The 18,479-nt window shown below is 39.3% G+C and overlaps 1 protein-coding gene across 1 annotated transcript in view; it reads left to right on the forward strand.

Moving 5' to 3' along the window:
• The window catches only part of LOC124803208 (dynein beta chain, ciliary-like), a 586,091-nt gene that overhangs the window by 545,623 nt on the left and 21,989 nt on the right, over positions 1-18,479 (forward strand). The window contains exon 31 of the mRNA XM_047264389.1: positions 11,020-11,193. Coding sequence (XP_047120345.1) covers positions 11,020-11,193 — 174 coding nt within the window. The remainder of the gene's footprint in view (positions 1-11,019; positions 11,194-18,479) is intronic.

The following is an 18,479-nucleotide window of genomic DNA, read 5'->3' on the forward strand; positions in this document are numbered from 1 at the left end:
ACTGTATCGAACGCCTTCCGGAAGTCAAGGAGAATAGCATCTACCTGGGAGCCTGTATCTAATATTTTCTGGGTCTCATGAACAAATAAAGCGAGTTGGGTCTCGCATGATCGCTGTTTCCAGAATCCATGTTGATTCCTACAACATAGATTCTGGGTTTCCAAAAATGACATGATACGCGAGCGAAAAACATGTTCTAAAATTCTACAACAGATCGACGTCAGAGATATAGGTCTATAGGTATATAGGTCTAGTAGAATCGAATTGGTATCCCGTCAGGTCCAGTGGTCTTTCCTCTGTTGAGTGATGCCAGTTGCTTTTCTATTCCTTGGACACTTATTTCGATGTCAGCCATTTTTTCGTTTGTGCGAGGATTTAGAGAAGGAACTGCAGTGCGGTCTTCCTCTGTGAAACAGCTTTGGAAAAAGGTGTTTAGTATTTCAGCTTTACACGTGTCATCCTCTGTTTCAATGCCATCATCATCCCGGAGTGTCTGGATATGCTGTTTCGACCCACTTACTGATTTAACGTAAGACCAGAACTTCCTAGGATTTTCTGTCAACTCGGTACATAGAATTTTACTTTTGAATTCACTGAACGCTTCACGCATAGCCCTCCTTACGCTAACTTTGACATCATTTAGCTTCTGTTTGTCTGAGAGGTTTTGGCTGCGTTTACACTTGGAGTGAAGCTCTCTTTGCTTTCGCAGTAGTTTCCTAACTTTGTTGTTGAACCACGGTGGGGTTTTCCCGTCCCTCACAGTTTTACTTGGCACGTGCCTGTGTAAAACGCATTTTACGATTGCCTTGAACTTTTTCCATAAAAACTCAACATTGTCAGTGTCGGAACAGAAATTTTCGTTTTGATCTGTTAGGTAGTCTGAAATCTGCCTTCTATTACTCTTGCTAAACAGATAAACCTTCCTCCCTTTTTTTATATTCGTATTAACTTCCATATTCAGGGATGCTACAATGGCCTTGTGATCACTGATTCCCTGTTCTGCACTTACAGAGTCGAAAAGTTCGGGTCTGTTTGTTATCAGTAGGTCCAAGATGTTATCTCCACGAGTCGGTTCTCTGTTTAATTGCTCGAGGTAATTTTCACATAGTGCACTCAGTATAATGTCACTCGATGCTCTGTCCCTACCACCCATCCTAAACATTTGAGTGTCCCAGTCTATATCTGGTAAATTGAAATCTCCACCTAAGACTATAACATGCTGAGAAAATTTATGTGAAATGTATTCCAAATTTTCTCTCAGTTGTTCTGCCACTAAAGCTGCTGAGTCGGGAGGTTGGTAAAAGGAGCCAACTATTAACCTAGCTCGGTTGTTGAGTGTAACCTCCACCCATAATAATTCACAGGAACTATCCACTTCTACTTCACTACAGGATAAACTGTTACTAACAGCGACAAACACGCCACCACTGGTTGCATGCAATCTATCCTTTCTAAACACCGTCTGTGCCTTTGTAAAAATTTCGGCAGAATTTATCTCTGGCTTCAGCCAGCTTTCTGTACCGATAACGATTTCAGCTTCGGTGCTTTCTATCAGCGCTTGAAGTTCCAGTACTTTACCAATGCAGGTTCGACAGTTTACAATTTCAATACCCATTGCTGCTTGGTCCCCGCATGTCTTGACTTTGCCCCGCACCCTTTGAGGCCGCTGCCCTTTCTGTACTTGCCCGAGGCCATCTAACCTAAAAAACCGCCCAGTCCACGCCACACAACCCCTGTTACCCATGTAGCCACTTGCTGCGTGTAGTTGACTCCTGACCTATCCAGCAGAACCCGAAACCCCACCACCCTATGGCGCAAGTCGAGGAATCTGCAGCCCACACGGTCGCAGAACCGTCTCAGCCTCTGATTCAGACCCTCCACTCGGCTCTGTACCAAAGGTCCGCAGTCAGTCCTGTCGACGATGCTGCAGATGGTGAGCTCTGCTTTCATCCCGCTAGCAAGACTGGCAGTCTTCACCAAATTAGATAGCCGCCGGAAGCCAGAGAGGATTTCCTCCGATCCATAGCGACACACATCATTGGTGTCGACATGAGCGACCACCTGCAGATGGGTGCACCCTGTACCCTTCATGGCATCTGGAAGGACCCTTTCCACATCTGGAATGACTCCCCCCAGTATGCACACGGAGTGCACATTGGTTTTCTAACTCGTCAGCTAGTGAGTGTTGCTTTGCTATCAATTCACTAATTGTCACCTTCGTTGATTCCTCTTTGGTCAGATTGATCTCATCTGCCAATCTACCCGGAGGAATGTGCCCAGTAGTATCTGCAATTACTACCTATGGATCTGCGCAACCCACACTGCTACCATTCGACCATATAACGTCAGCTCTAACCTCATACACGCTGTAATCTATGTGCTTTTCTACCAATCGTGTCCGGCTGTCACTAAAATTTTCGTAATCTTTTTCCTTAATACTCTCACAATGTTTAAACTGGAGTTTTGCATTGGATGGGTCGGCTACTTCTACCACTGTAACTTTTGGTAAGGTCTGCCAGTTAGGGCCAGAACTTTCCGTTACTACTTCAACATCCAACTCCTGCGGGACGAAACACGACGAATCTTGCTCGTGCTCCCCATTAACATCAACTATTTCTGGTAAAGTCTGCCGGTTAGGGCCAGAACTTCCTATCACTTCACAAACACTACCTTCCTGCGGGACGAGACGTGGAAAATCCTGCCCACGCTCCCCATAAACACTTCTCCCGTACAGGCCCCTATAATCTCTTAGTTCGTCGTATAAGCGACTGAACTGCCTTAACCAGACCTCATCCCTCTCTGCATCCCCTCGCTCGATGAAGGACGTGTTATCCGACATCTGATCTTCTCTCAACAATTGCGAATCATTCTTAAACTCAATCTCCAGTTCCACTGTGGGTGTTACAGCTGCCACTTTATAACTGTTTCCCGAAACAGTACTTAAATTGTTCTGACTGACAGTGAATATATTTTCTGCTGTCATGTCTACAGTTGATCTACTAATTGTGGACACACTCCTTTCTCCTAACACTGGCACACTCTCCCGCCATTGATTATTCCATACGGAATTTTCATAACGACGACACCTGGGTTTTCTACTGTTATTGGGCCACCAAAATTTCTCCATGCCCGGTTGGCCCCTCACCGGCGCGGCTAATGGTTTCCCTGTCTCGTCCCAGCAGATACGCTGCCCGGATGCTGCTCAGGCGGCTGATCACACCCTCTGGCGTTATTACTATTCTGCGAAGCCCGTATCACGCTAGTATGATACTGGTTTCCGTCATTCCTGTTATTATTTGCATTGTACCGATTGTCATTACCGCCCGAACCACTATTGTTATTGCTGCCAAGATTGCGGTATGCATTATTCCCATAGTTATCATTGTTGTGGTTGCTGTGGTACCTGTTGTTGTTACCACAGCCTCTACCACTGTCGCGATTATTGCGCCAACTGTCCTCGTCCTCAACTCTTTCCAGGAAATCATTGATTGTCCTGTAATTGCTTCCTACGTAGCATATTGTATCATCTGGAAGCTTCTTGTAAAGTTCCCAGACTATTTCGGATTCCATGTGGTGATCACGCAAATATTCCAACTTGCGGATCCAGCCCTCACAAAACTCCTTCATCGAGCCGCGCGAATTCACATCGAAAGGCCTCGATATGACAAATTCGCACCAGACACTTTGTTGTTTTTGCTCTGACCAGTATTCAGCCAGAAACAAATTTTTAAACTCGTCAAAAGTCAGGTTCGTGATGTTGAGGTTTAAGCCCCAACGCTTGGCATCACCAGCCAACACGTCAATAACCGCATTAATTTTTCTCTCATTAGTCCATGATCTGGGTAAAACTCTTTCACAATTTTTAATAAAATCCGTCGCGTATATACTGCCTTTTTTCAAGGGGTCAAACCGCTTCTCTTTCATCAACAATTCCGGACTATGTGCACAGATTGGCACATAGCTCTGTTTTTCGTCAAGTTTCTTTTCTAATTCCGAAACTCTCGTAATTACTTGGCAAGTGGTTATCGCAAGCGTTTCCACTTTCCCCTTTTTCTCTTCGCAGGTATTAGCCTGCTTCCTCACTTTGGTATCCACTTCGGATACTAAAGCCTTTAAAGTTTCCACCTTCTTTTGATCCTTTTTTTTTTTTTCACTAATTGAATTTGTTCCGTCACCTTATTCTCGATGATCGGATCAACTACTTCTCCTACACTTTTCTCGATTCTGCTAATTTTGGAATAAATACGAGTATTTATGCTCGCAATTTCCGCCTGAATGCCTATCATTTCCTGTTTAAGATTACCGATTTTGGTATTAATCACAACAATATCTTCTTTGATTTTATCAATTTTTGTGTTAACAACTCCAACATTGTTGTTAACAACATTAATAGCTTTATCTGATTTTCTATCTTCCGTTCAATTTTTTCAGACTGAGCTTCTAGCTTGGCAGACTGAGCTTCTTGCTTGGCAGCCTGAGCTTTAATTTCTGCCGGTTGAGTTTCTATCTTGCTAGACTGAGCCTTGATTTCGTTAATCAAAACATTCAATAAATCAGCTAAATTCCCGGAAACCAGTGGTTTTACTTCCGTGGCGGGTGCCTCTTTAATTGTCCCTCCGTATTCATCATCAAGGGGTTCAGATTTGATCATCACTTTCGATTCCAAAACATTTTCTAAAGTTTGGAATTCCATATCTACTCTTTGTTGCGTTCCGGCGGTCACGTCTTTCATGCTAGCCGCCTGCCCCTGAACAATGGGTACCGCGGTGCGTGTTTCCCACTGTTCGACCGATTGTTCCGTATCCAAGTCTACCAAATTTTGGTAATTGTTGCCTTCACTCATTTTAATAATTTTCAATATAAATGCCAAATTTCTAATATAATTAGGATTACTCCCACTACTTAGTCTCACTGACGTAACAGCCTGTTCGTAACCAGTACTTTGTTACGAGATTTGCTCAATACAAAATTCGTCTCCAGAACAACCTCAAATCTGAAGATTGTCCTGTCACCAGGTCGCCACGTGTAAGCTCCCCCTCACTTATCGACCTCAATGACAGTGAAAAATTAAACCGTGTGTACCTAATGGAAATTTGGGAAAAGCAATCGTCACCGAAGTTAATCCGTCGGTAAAGAGGGAGGAAAGGGTTACATCTAAATGAAAGGAAAAATGCAAATGAAATTGGTGGAAATTAATTTTGATAAAAGGGTAAAATTAATAAAGAAAGTCGTTACGTTAACAATTAATTGGCATTAATTAGATATTTGAGATTTGGGGAAAATTATGGTCGCCAGTCCTATGGACAACTACTATAATAACTGAAAAAGAAAGGTTATTGCACATATAATTAGAACTAAAAGCGTGGCAACTGAAGGTTGACACGTGTCGTGTGAAAACTGAATGTTTGTCAGAAGTAATAAATTTCACTACACTCTGACTTAATTTAGCAAAAGAATTAATAGAACCGGAAAATTGAAAGTTAATTTAGTGACTGAAATTAATAGTGAACTTTGTTTCTGAAGCAGTACGAAATTCAATAAAATAAGGTTAGTCTTGGGCTACCTCAACAATCACTGCAAAAGCTACATGAATCTATGCAATTTAGAAATAAGAGATTTAACTTTGAACTTGAATTAAATGATTCTGAACAATTAACAATAGTAACATTTAGTACATACCAAGCCGAGCTGCAGTCACAGTTAAGCTAAAATATGATAACAAAACTCTCACTCTTAATTTCTGCTTGCGTAATCTAAATATTGTGGCCAGCTATGAATACTTTAACTGAACTTTGAAATTAAAGCAGTGAAATGGAATGATTTTACTTTAATGCTGGCGTTTGAATTTCAATGACGCTCGGGTTCATTCCAGAAAAGGAAGGGACCCTGCTTGGTAATGCAATTGGGACAATGAGCAACAACGGTTCATGCTAAGTTGCTGTATTTTTGTGATGCAACAGTTTTAAAAGCTGAGGTCTGCCATTCGGTTCTAAAACTTTACGTGCTTCCAGTCTTCCTTGTTGGTTGATTGAAGGTTTGAAGCCGTCGATCGAGGAGGTGGCGACAGTCACTCATTGTCGGCCGTCGTTGTTGCAGAAGCTGGATGTTGGCGCGCCTTCTTCTCGACACTGTCACCAGGCGAAAGGAGCTCTTGATATGCGCGGGCTAATGCTTCCTGTCCGCGACACCGTGTCAGAAACTATCATAAGAAGTCGAGCGCAATTACATGCTGCCAAACCCCGAAAGCGCGCAACCTGCGGGAGCATCGCACAACACACCTGCTCCACTGCATTACTCCCGCCAGTCTCTCTCTGCCCACGCTCCATGTGGCAGAATTAACACTACCAAAGATCCTAAACACTTTGGTTCTCCACACGACCTATCGATGTAATCGTTCAATAGCATAGTTCTCCCTAGGCAAGACCCAGTGTAAAAATACAAACAATATTTACAAAACAAACCAATTATACATCGACATAAATGCATATATATATAGATACAAATAGTAAAACAATTACAATATATAAAGACACCAAAATGTTATATCTTCAGGTAACAAAATAAGGAAAAAAATTTGCAGTACAATAGATGGAAATAGGAGGATATGCATTTCCGGCATTACAAAGTGTAAAGATATTAGTATTCAAAGTTTTGCTGTAAGGGGAAAGAAACAGGGAATTCAGTGGTGACTCATCCAGCCATGAGGGGGCAGAGCAAGTAAATTGGAGGCAAGGAAAAAGAAAAAGAAGGTAGCTACCTGCACAAACATTGGAAAAAATGTATCCCTGCCAATTATAGCAACCAGTGACATTTACTTTAAGTGGAAACTTTTGATGTATTCATTCGTTATCCATGTTCTTACAACAGATGAAACCTTTCTTTATGTTTATGCTGGATGCATTGCAAAAAGAGGCAAGTGCATCGCAAAAAGGGGCAGAAATGAAGTGAAGCCATTCCTTTTTCACTTATGCCTTGGATGAGAACATTGAAAAGCTCTATGCAAGATGTCACAGGAGGAATGCTTGATATTCAGGGATATGACATGAATAATCATTTAAAGCAAGTAAGTGCAGTAAACATGGGCTCTAAAATGCATATTTTAAGAGCTATGAGCACTTTGGCATAGAAGAGATGTGTTTCACAGTAGTAAGTGCTCATAGCTCTTAAGGTATCCGTTTAGGTATTAGACTTTTTTAGTTCGAATGATAATTCCTGTCATATCCCTGAAAATTGACCATTCCTCCTGAGATAACCTGTATTTTGTGATTCTGATGATGTCAAAATAAAAATATCACTGTTTTCCCATTAATTTATTATGCAACTCTTAATCAAATTAGTGGCCAGAAGAAGATCAGAATTACATTCCCTGTGTGTGGCCATGGAAACAACAGAAGATTTTGAGGGAATGATAGAAGCATTCAGATGCAAGTCATCTCCTTTGACTATTGACAGTGTTAATCAAGGAATGCTGCAAAATCCCTTTTGGAACTCAGCCTGTTAAGATAATATCATCTGAACCCAGTCACTGCCGTATGTTGAAATATCAAATGCTTTTATCATGGAGGAATGCAGAGGAGTATCATAAGGACCCCATGACAATGTCAACCAACTGCTGGGCTGTTTGAACTGCCCATATCTGCATATAATGTTATGCTTAACTTCAGAATTCCTTACTTGCCCATTACACAATAGCTTTACAGTTATCTTATGTTCACTTTAAACTAACTTCAACAATTCTGTTCTGTATTCTAGATCTCCTTCCAATTCCCAGGCTAAAATATAAAGATTTGCAAAGCTTGATTAAGATCTTCCATCCTGGTATTGTGAAGATCTTCAATCACCTGTCCTACAACTAAATGCACCTCATATGATTGGTATCCTTCTGTTATCATAACCAGAATTTTGTTTAGTTGTGATTGTCAAGGGATTATTGCGTCTATCATGCTTGAATTACCGGTTTATTTCCCCTTACAAAGTGATGTTTGACTGTATTTTGGGAAATTACATCAATCTGGAAACACTTTGGACACCAACAACTCAATTTATACAACTCAACATGTCCACTGCATGAAATAAAAAGTATTGTATATTCTTATATATTGATGTAATCACAGTTAAAACACTAAAATCACTTTTTCTTTAGTTTCATAAAAATTGGTTATTTCTCCTGGCACCTCATGTGAGCACCAACAGTTTGCCCACATTCATATGCACTGAGCTCCAACATAATGCACTCACATCTGCACAGAACACTATTCTGACCATGAAAGCTTGCAATGTATTGAGGACATTGCATTGATACCATTCACGATCAAATACAACAGTGTAACCAGCAGACTTGGGTATCATCTGCATTTATGTTCAAGCATGCATTTCTCTTGGTGTTCCCAATCGATGTATCTTACAACATATATTTGTTTGACTTTTATATAATGTCAATCATTGTTCAAAAAGATATGGAAATAATACAAGATAACTTTTAATATCATTAGATTTGTAATTTTGTAAGTGAACAACATATTCACAAGGTATAATAGAAATACTTTTGGTTTGGATTCTTCATTCCCAAAAGATGAAACAATTTGATGTAATCATATATCCATTTTGAGTTATTAACAAAAGAATGTTTTTCAAAATGTTCAGGTCAGAAACAGATAGCAAATAATGAAATTGTTCTCTCTTGGCTTTAAAGAGATATGCACTTTGAAGTATTCCAGCTTGGGCATTTCCAGTAAGTCAGTTGATTACACTCAAAAATCAGTTTATTGACACAATCATTTTATGTTCATAAATATAATTTCTGCAGTCCATTAGCAGTTCAAAACAAATAGAAAAGTCCTTCTTGAAAATGAAGGAATGACTTCTGTGGCAACTTAAAAATCTTGTAAAACAAAACAAGTAACACTCTGTGTGAGACTGTCTTCTGAAAAGTTCTCTTGCAAACAAAAGAGATTATCTTCATAGATATCAAACAGTAGGTGGAAAATTAAAATCCCATCTCTCAAGCCATAAAAGGAGTTCCAGCAGTGGAGTCCACTGTCAGAGCTGCAGGTCGTGATGCATGGTGGTCCTGGGTAGCAGGGGTGACATGGGGTCCGGGCTGCGGCATGGTGCTGGCGATCTTCTAACTCTGCCGGCAAAGATGGAACTGCTTGCTACTCACTGGATGAAGGCAGTTATAGCCACATGGTAGATGACTACCGAATATCCATTGGTCTTGTGATGTGGGCCAGTTTTGGCTGACGAAAGTGGCACAGGAGATGCAGCGAAAGGTCTGTAGATGTGGTGGCCTCTGCTGCTATTGTGTGCACCCTCTTCATGAACTAGCCTGCTTCCAGCAGGTCAGGCACAGTTCAACAGACTCTGGCCAGTGCGCCTGTGGAGCTGGAGTGATGAACCACATGTCGGTGCTGCATTGCAGGTTGACGGCATTGTAGAAGACCGCAGAAACATGTTAAGTTCACCAAACCATGGACTGCCTCGTACTTTCAAACACCCATGAATGATGTCTAAAGCTTCTACAGGCTTCCATGACACTCCGGCTGGAGAACAATGTATTGTCTTAGTGAATCTCAGTCAACATAGTTGCAATTGGCTGGAGCTCTCTCACTCATAAACTGCTGGCTTACTCTTATTTCGAGGGGTACATCCTGTAGCAGTTCTTGAATAGTGCTCTGAATAACATCCTAGTAGAAAGCATCTGCAAGACATATTAGGAGAAATCTGTGGAACTATCAGCCACTCATGTACAATTCAAGCCCATACATTTATCATATGCCTAGACTCAGTCACATAAGAAACTATATGTGGCATATGTAGACTTCTTCATCCTTGCCAAACTGCAGAGATTTTCGTAAAAGCCAACAGAGTATAGCAGCACATACTGTATGAACAACATGAGCAATGCTACTAAACCACGAATAACTCCTGAAAAACAAACCACTTCAGCAGCATAGACAAAACAGAAAATAAAGAAAGCTCTAAAAGATGATAATAAGAAGAAAGCTTCAACATGAAAGAAAAATCATCAAATAGAATTAAACAGAAAGTGATGGAAGAAATAGTGATGAAACATAATTTTTAAAAAGATAAAATGTATGTATTTAAAGTCACAATAAATTTTGTAATAAATGTTTAAGTAAATTCTTGTTCATTGTTATTACCATGTAGCTGTTGGCTAATCTCTGGGCAGTTTCATCACGCATATTTGCATGATTTTCAAAGTGTCATTTAATATGCAAGCATAGGAACCAGCGGTCATTGCCAACCTCAATAAAACACTTCTTCGTATGTGAAGGTATTGTGACATTTATAAAGCCAACATTTTGGCCTTCATCAGGATGGTGGTTTTATATATAGCATGATGATAATGCTGCCTCATACCCAGAAACATTTTACTGAAGATGTCAAGAAATATGTTTATGTTGATAGTGTGTCAAAAAGAAAACATGTTTCTTTTGTGTGTAAGTAACTATTTTGGCAACTAAAAGTGATTTTATATAACTGTGTTTATGTTTCTTTGTGTTAAGACTCAAGTTTGCTACATTACCTAAGTAGTACAGACAGCAAAACCACTTTATTTAAAACTGATAGATTTTCTGGAAATATCTTACATAATTAAATAAGCAAATGTGGGCAAATGAAAATTAAACATGCTGTCATAATATGTTATGGCAAATTATCTAGTAAAAAAGTATTGTGAAGTAGAAAATGAGGGATTTTTAGGGAAATTTTATGTCCATAAATATGTTATAAAGTGAAGCACATTCTAGTCTCTTCCCTTACAACCACATTCTAGTCTCTTCCCTTACAACCACATTATTTGTATAACAAAACAAATAAAATAAGGCTACTGGACACCTAAAAAGCTGTTCCCTTGCACTTACACTGTGTATCACTACTCATGTGTAGTAGTTTGTGTCCCTTCAGAACAAGCTTCAGTTTTGTTCAATGGTATGTATATTCAAAGATTGACTGTATAACATCCACTGTTTACACATGCAAAATTTGAAATTTCAGGGTGAGCTAACAATAACGAGTGACATGGAAGACTTGGAAGCGGCACTCTTCATGGATACAGTACCAGCCTCATGGACAAAACGAGCATATCCATCCATGCTTACTCTTGGGCCTTGGTTTGTAGACTTTCTACTTCGCCTTAGAGAACTTGAGGAATGGTCTTCTGACTTTCAGGTAATTTTTTATGAAAAAAATGATTGTGCTACTATAAGGATGACATAAGTTCATGTGTATAATCTAATACTCTTTACACTGATAAAAGTGCTCTTCCTGTTTCTTGAAACAAGATTTATTTAACTTCATGTATTAGGCAATTTCATGTGAATAAAGTCTATTAATATTTCACAAAGCTCCACAACCAGTATGCCATATTATTTTGTCATAAATTTAGTAGAAACTATGCAAAAATCATAAGAGACAAAACACTATTTTCTGTTATGGTTTTTGTTGTTTGCAATTACTCCATGTTTTTGTAACTATCTTACTAAACATGGTAAGATCACAAAAGAATTAGATGTTCAGAATCTTTTTTATTTAATAAGGGTTAACCCAATGATGTAGAAAAATCTACGAAGGCTGTTACTAACAACATACAGAGTGTATGACTTCTGAATCAGTCGTTTGTTTGTTTGTCAACATAAACATAATAAACAAAACAGTTTACAAATAAGTGACTGATACAGTAAACTGTTTTGTTTATTTGTTGTTGTGATCTTCAGTACAAAGACTAGTTTGATGCAACTCTCCATGCTAATCTATCCGTGGAAGCCTGTTCAGCTCCGAGTAGTTACTGGAAGCTACTCCTTCTCAATCAGCTTACTGTATTCCCCTCTCTCTATGATTCCCCCCCCCCCCCCCCACCCTGCCCTTCTCTACAGTACTAAGTTGGTGATCCCTTGATGCCTCAGAATGTGTCCTACCAACAACCAATTCCTTCTTCTAGTCAGATTATACCACAAATTTCTCTTCTTCCCAATTCCATTCAGTAGCTCCACTTTAGTTATATGCTCTACCTATCTAATCTTCATCATTCTTCTGTAGCACAACATTTCAAAAGCTTCTATTCTCTTCTTGTCTAAACTGTTTATCATCCACATTTCACTTCCATACTTGGCTACACTCCATACAAATACTTTCAGAAACGACTTCCTGACACTTAAATCTATACTCGATGTTAACAAATTTCTCTTCTTCAGAAACGCTTTCCTTGCCATTGCTAGTATACATTTTATATCCTCTCTACTATGACGATCATCGGTTATTTTGCTCCCCAAATAGCAAAACTCATTTACTACTTTAAGCGTCTCATTTCCTAATCTAATTCCCGCAGCATCACCTGATTTAATTCGACTACATTCCATTATCATCGTTTTGCTTTTGTTGATGTTCATCTTATATCCTCCTTTCAAGACACTGTCCATTCTGTTCAGCTGCTCTTCCAGGTCCTTTCTGTCTCTGACAGAATTAAAAAGTCATTGGCAAACCTCAAAGTTTTTATTTCTTCTCCTTAGACTTTAATTTGTACTCCAAATTTTTCTCTTGTTTCTTTTACTGCTTGCTCAATATACAGATTGAATAACATCAGGGATAGGCTACAACCCTGCCTCACTCCCTTCTCCACCACTGCTTCCCTTTCATGCTCTTCAATTTGTTTATTTATTTTTATGAAATCACTAGACATATACAAAGTCTCCCATAAAAAATACTGACAAATTTTAAGAACAGGTTCCTTAGATAGAAATATGTAAAAAATGTCAGTAAACATTGGCTCTAAAATGCATACCTTAAAAGATATGAGCACTTGTTCTTTTTCGATACTGTGAAATAGACCTCATCTACTGCAAGGTCTTTGCTTTCCAGATTTCTGGAGGAGGAAGTAGTGACCAAAACAAGGAAAAAGCCTAGTAAACATGGGGTCTAAAATGCATACTTTAAGAGCTATGAGCCCCTGTTCATCACTAGTGTGAAACACTAAGGTTTGCATTTTAGAACACATGTTTATCAGACTTTTTTTGTTTTGATCCATACTGCCCCTTCCCAAAATATGAAAAGAAAGAGCTTGCAGTAGAACAGATGTGTTTCATAGTGCCACATACAAACAAGGACCCATATCTCTTAAGATACGTTTCATAGTATTGAAGATGAACAAGTGTCCATATCTCTTAAGATACGCACTTTAAAGCCCTTATTTACTGACTTTTTTTTCTTTTTCTCCTTTCTTTTTTTGTGTAAGGTATCTCTTCCTAAAGTTTGTTGGTGGCTTTTGTGACACCCTGTATTACCCTTTCTTTTTGTTACAATACTGGAATGTCCATGTTATGATACAATAATTTACAGAGCGACAATAACACCTCACTAAATAATTGTTCACAAGAAAAAGATAATGTATTTGAGAAGAATCATCCTTCGGAGCTAAACAGTACACATATACACACATACATCTTTGCAGTTACATTGTCCTGGCTGGTAACATTGTAAGGGAACTGCATCTCAACCGGGATAAGGGGGTTGTGTTGAGGGTATTGGGTAAGGGAGGGAAGGAGGCAGGGAGGTGTGAGAGGGAGGGTTGAGGCAGGGTGACTGACAACTGTTAGTGACATGGAGCAGGCTCATAGGGTGGGAGGAGCAGACTGGGAAGAGGAACACTGCAGAGAATGTAGTGTGAGTGCAGGATGAGTGAAGTTAAGTTCATGGGCAGGGGGTGGATGTGGGTGTTGTGCAGGGACTAATGGAGACTGAGGCCATAAGGACTGCAGGATCAAAGGATGTGTTGCAAAGACCTCCCAAGTCTACATAATTAGAAAATTTGGTGTTGGGAGAAGGATTCAGATGATATGGCTTGTGGTGTTGCCTTGAAGTCGAGCAAGTTGTGTTCACCAGCATGTTTTACCACTGGGTAGTTGACTGTCACTGTGGTCTTTGACACTGTTTGGAAGTGGCGATTCACTTGAGTGGACATCTGGTTGGTGGTCCTGTTCACACAAAACGCAATGCAATGCAGAAGGTGCAGCAGAGCTGGTATATGCTATGACTACTTACACAGTTGGCCCTGCCATTGAAAGGGTAGGATAAGCCTGTGACTGGACTGGAGTAGGACATGCTGAAGAGATGTATTGGTTAGGTCTGGCACTTCCACAATGACATGACATGTAAGACAAGGGTTTGGGACTAGGTGTGGCTTAATTAAGGATACTGCATAGATTGAGCGGGCTGCTGAATACCATTTCATAGGGAGGGGTAGGACTGAGGGTAATTTGTTCCTCATGATGATAAGTAGTTGATTATTATCTTAAGGTCATCTTCCCATAGTTCCTTGTGCTGTGGACCTGTTATGCTGTGCCACATCTTGTGGTTTGTCACTTTGTCTCCATAAGCAGAGGTTTGAGGGCTGTAAGAGAGCTCACATCTATGCCAACTCACTAAACGACGTAACTACCTCTTAAAGAACTCTTCTGTATTTGGTTGTTCTCATATTTAACGTTCAAATGTTAGCTGACAAATCTCTTATTACTCAGAACAATATAGCTGTAGTGAATCTCAGAACAGAACATAAGAGAATGACATTGTGCTCACGCTTCTTCCATTGTCTCTACTCAAATCAAAACTGAAGTGCAAACAGTGGAAGTTTTCTACATGATAACCACCTACACAATGTTTTTATATGAACATCTTTCATCTGACTGCAAGTAAGAGGTGGAACAACTTGTTACACAATAAATCTCCCCGCTGAGATGAAATATGTCATGTAAAATAACTTGCTTAGCTGTTCCACAAGAGGTGGAACAACCTGTTATACCACAGATCCCCACACTAAGATGAAATATGTCACGTAAAATAACTTGCTTAACTGATCACAATCTTTTTACAACCTCCAAATTTTGATAAATTTTGACCCTTATTAAATCAATTTCTCTTGAGACTGAATTCAGTGTCATTTCTTCGCACAGTCCAACAAGTCTGAGCATACATCTTAAGTCAAACAGTTTGCATTTGTGATTACTAGGCTCAACAACAATTTCATTTTCTATTTGGTTATGCCTTTAGCACTTGGTTAAAGGATATAGTGTCTTTTTAGTACATTCGTTTCTCTATCTATTTTCTTAAACTACTATAGTCATCCAACTAATTCGTCATTACATTGTTAGATTTTCATATTGGAAAGCATAAGAGATTTGTTCTATTTGACCTGGCTAGATCAGTAGTTCATTACTTTTGCTCTAAGGCAGTTACCTTCTGCTAACATCTTTGTGATGCCGGTGTCCCTCTCCTTACATCTCTTCACAAAAGAAATTATACAGTTATCCCTGCCAGTGATTCACCTGACCTAGACATAGACCACCCCTCCTTCGGTCCACCTACCCTTTGCTCTCCAATACATCCTTAATGCAGTACAGGTCGTTCCTTACATGGATTCACCTCACCAAAGACTAGACTGTCCCTTCTATGGGTTCATCTATCCGATTTTGCTCCTTCATACATACATACATACATACATACATACATAAAATTGGATCCACTCTATCTTAAATTCTGTGCAAAGCTCATGACCCTTACTTCTATAACTCTCAATGATGAATTTCCCTGTATCCTAATGACTTTCCCCAACTATTTCAAATGGATGTTTCCTGACTTCTACATAATATTCTTCTACATTTAGCAATGATACTCTGCAAACCAATGTGAGGTGCATGGCAGAGGGTACGTCCCTTTATATCAGTTGTTAGGGTTTCTTCCTGTTCCATTCACGTATGGAGTGCGGGAAGAATAATTGTTTGAATGTCACTGTGCATGGAATAATTATTCTAATAGGATATAATTTTACAAATTTGATAAAACCATCAACAAACACAAAAACATTTTCACACCCTCCTCTTGATGCAGGCAAAGGACCAAACAAGTTCATTCTCACTATATCAAGTCTTTTTGTGGTTCCACATCATACATTTGACCTTGCATTATCTTATTAGTTGCCCAAACTTTCTGACGTCTATCACACATCTCTACTCTTTTCTGTACATGTTGTTAAAGATAACAGCCACACTTAACTTGGTAATACATTTCCTTTCCCCATAGTTACCAAACTTTTTGTGTGTAGTTAGTTAACTAATCCGCATGTTGCTCAGGAAAACAAGCTTTCCAGTAGGTTTCAGTGTTCTTTCTCCTCCTCAACAAGATACCTTTACTCAATCTATAATACTCTGCTACCTTGGAATATTCTTGGTTTCCCAGGTAACTTTTAAGTGACTTCAGCTTATCATCCATATTCTGTTCTTACCTTAGTTCCTTACAAAACCTCTTCAGTTTACCTTCCTCATCAACTTTGATCATTGTAGCAAAAATATGCAGACCCTCTTTATGCAAGTCTCATTCTCATTCCCGTCTTCTACACTTCTAGGTAATGTATCAGCAACTACATTTTCAGACCCATTAAGCTACTTAATATCATACTGCTGAATATATAAAGCCCAACAAGTTAAGTCATGGATGTTTAAGTTTGTAAAAATGTCATGCCCTGTGATCATTGCACAGAATCAGTTTGTGCCCCAGCAAATACAGATGAAATCATTGCAAACCAATTATAACAGCCAATGTGTCCTGTTCTGAAATGCAATACTTCCTTTCTGATTGCTGCAAAGATATACTAACAAAAACTATACTTTTATGAACCTCTTCCTCTCCTTCCTTATCCACTTGAAACAATTCCAAAGCAACTCCAAACCAACACGCATCCATCATTAAACAAAAAGGCATAGTGCAGTCTGGATGGTGAAGTATTTCACTGTTAACTGTTACATAAAGCTTCCCTCCGTTCTTCGAATGCTGTTTAACACTCTGAAGTCCACTTATAAGATTTGTCTTTCTTAACAGATTTCTCAAGCTTGGAGCATTGTTACAAAACAACAATAAAATCTTGAAACTTCCTGGCAGATTAAAACTGTGTGCCCGACCGAGACTCGAACTCGGGACCCTTACCTTTCGCGGGCAAGTGCTCTACCAACTGAGCCACCGAAGCACGACTCACGCCCGGTACTCACAGCTTTACTTCTGCCAGTACCTCGTCTCCTACCTTCCAAACTTTACAGTCCCGAGTTCGAGTCTCGGTCGGGCACACAGTTTTAATCTGCCAGGAAGTTTCATATCAGCGCACACTCCGCTGCAGAGTGAAAATCTCATTCTGGAACAATAAAATCTTACTAGACCATGCCCTTCAATAGACCCTACCCTTCAATTTTTTTCTGACGGTGAGAGCTTTAAATTACCTTATAGTCTTAATTTTCTCCAGACTTGGAAGAATTCCTTTCCCAGCAATGATATGTCCCAAAAATTTCAATTCCCTTTTTACAGATTCACTCTTAACCAACTTGTAGCCTGCTCCTCCTCGTGCATTAGTCCTTCTGTTCTTTCCAGATAATTAATAAATTTATTAATCTCATACCTGGGAGCAGCAGTTATTTTGTTATGCCAGGCTTCTTTCCATCAAAAACCACTACATTCTGCTCTGGCTCTAAGTTGTTAGTGAGATATGATAAATTAGCAACCCACTTTAAAGCAAATCTTTTCACACTCTCCTTTCTGCGATTAAATTTTTCCCCAGCCCAGAAATTGTTGTCAGTTCGATCTGCTTTTGTTTACCTCAATATTCTTTGAAAAACACATCTTCAAACTTTTCCAAAGCAATGTATCTTTCATTAGCAATCACACTCCAGGTCCCAGCTTTTCCCATAAATTTTGATGACGTAAAACCAATCTGTTGCTTGTTGGTGCACAGTCTTGGTAACACATTTTCAAAATCATTCCAAAATGTCTTGGGATGCACATGTCCAGCAGGATCAAAATGTAAGAACTGTCTGTTAGTAATGTAAGCCACTTCAGCCGACTCTTTTATCACACTACCACCCACACTGTTAGCACCAACTTTTATATTATGTTCTACTTTAGTTAGTCTGTTGTTATGATCATGTGATTCATTTGCTACCTGGCCACCTGATCAGTCCAATGATCATTGCTAGCTTCTACTTCTTCCACACAACTTTTACAGCTTTTAAACAGTTTTGACTTTTCTTCATTGATTTTACTATTGTATGCTCACTTTCACATACACCTAGAACCGTTGCTACTTTGTGCTCTGCTTTCTGAATGTTTTCTTGGATCTGATCCTTCCTTTGCTTGCTTCCATTATCTACCCTTTTTTTTTTTTACCTCTGTTATTTACTTTCTTACACTATCTGAGGATTTCTTACAATTTTTTTTAGTGAGTTTCGATGTGGTCTCTTTGTTTACACGAGTACCCTTGGTGGATTCACTACAATTTGTAGGAACTAAGTTGGAGAAGGACATCTTACATCTATTCATTTGATCAACTAATACAAAAACATTTTCACACCCTCCTCTTGATGCAGGCAAATGACCAGACACGTTCATACTCACTAGATTAAGTCTTTTTGTGGTTCCACATCATA

This window comes from Schistocerca piceifrons, chromosome 6 (assembly GCF_021461385.2).
Source record: "Schistocerca piceifrons isolate TAMUIC-IGC-003096 chromosome 6, iqSchPice1.1, whole genome shotgun sequence".
Lineage (NCBI taxonomy): Eukaryota > Metazoa > Arthropoda > Insecta > Orthoptera > Acrididae > Schistocerca > Schistocerca piceifrons.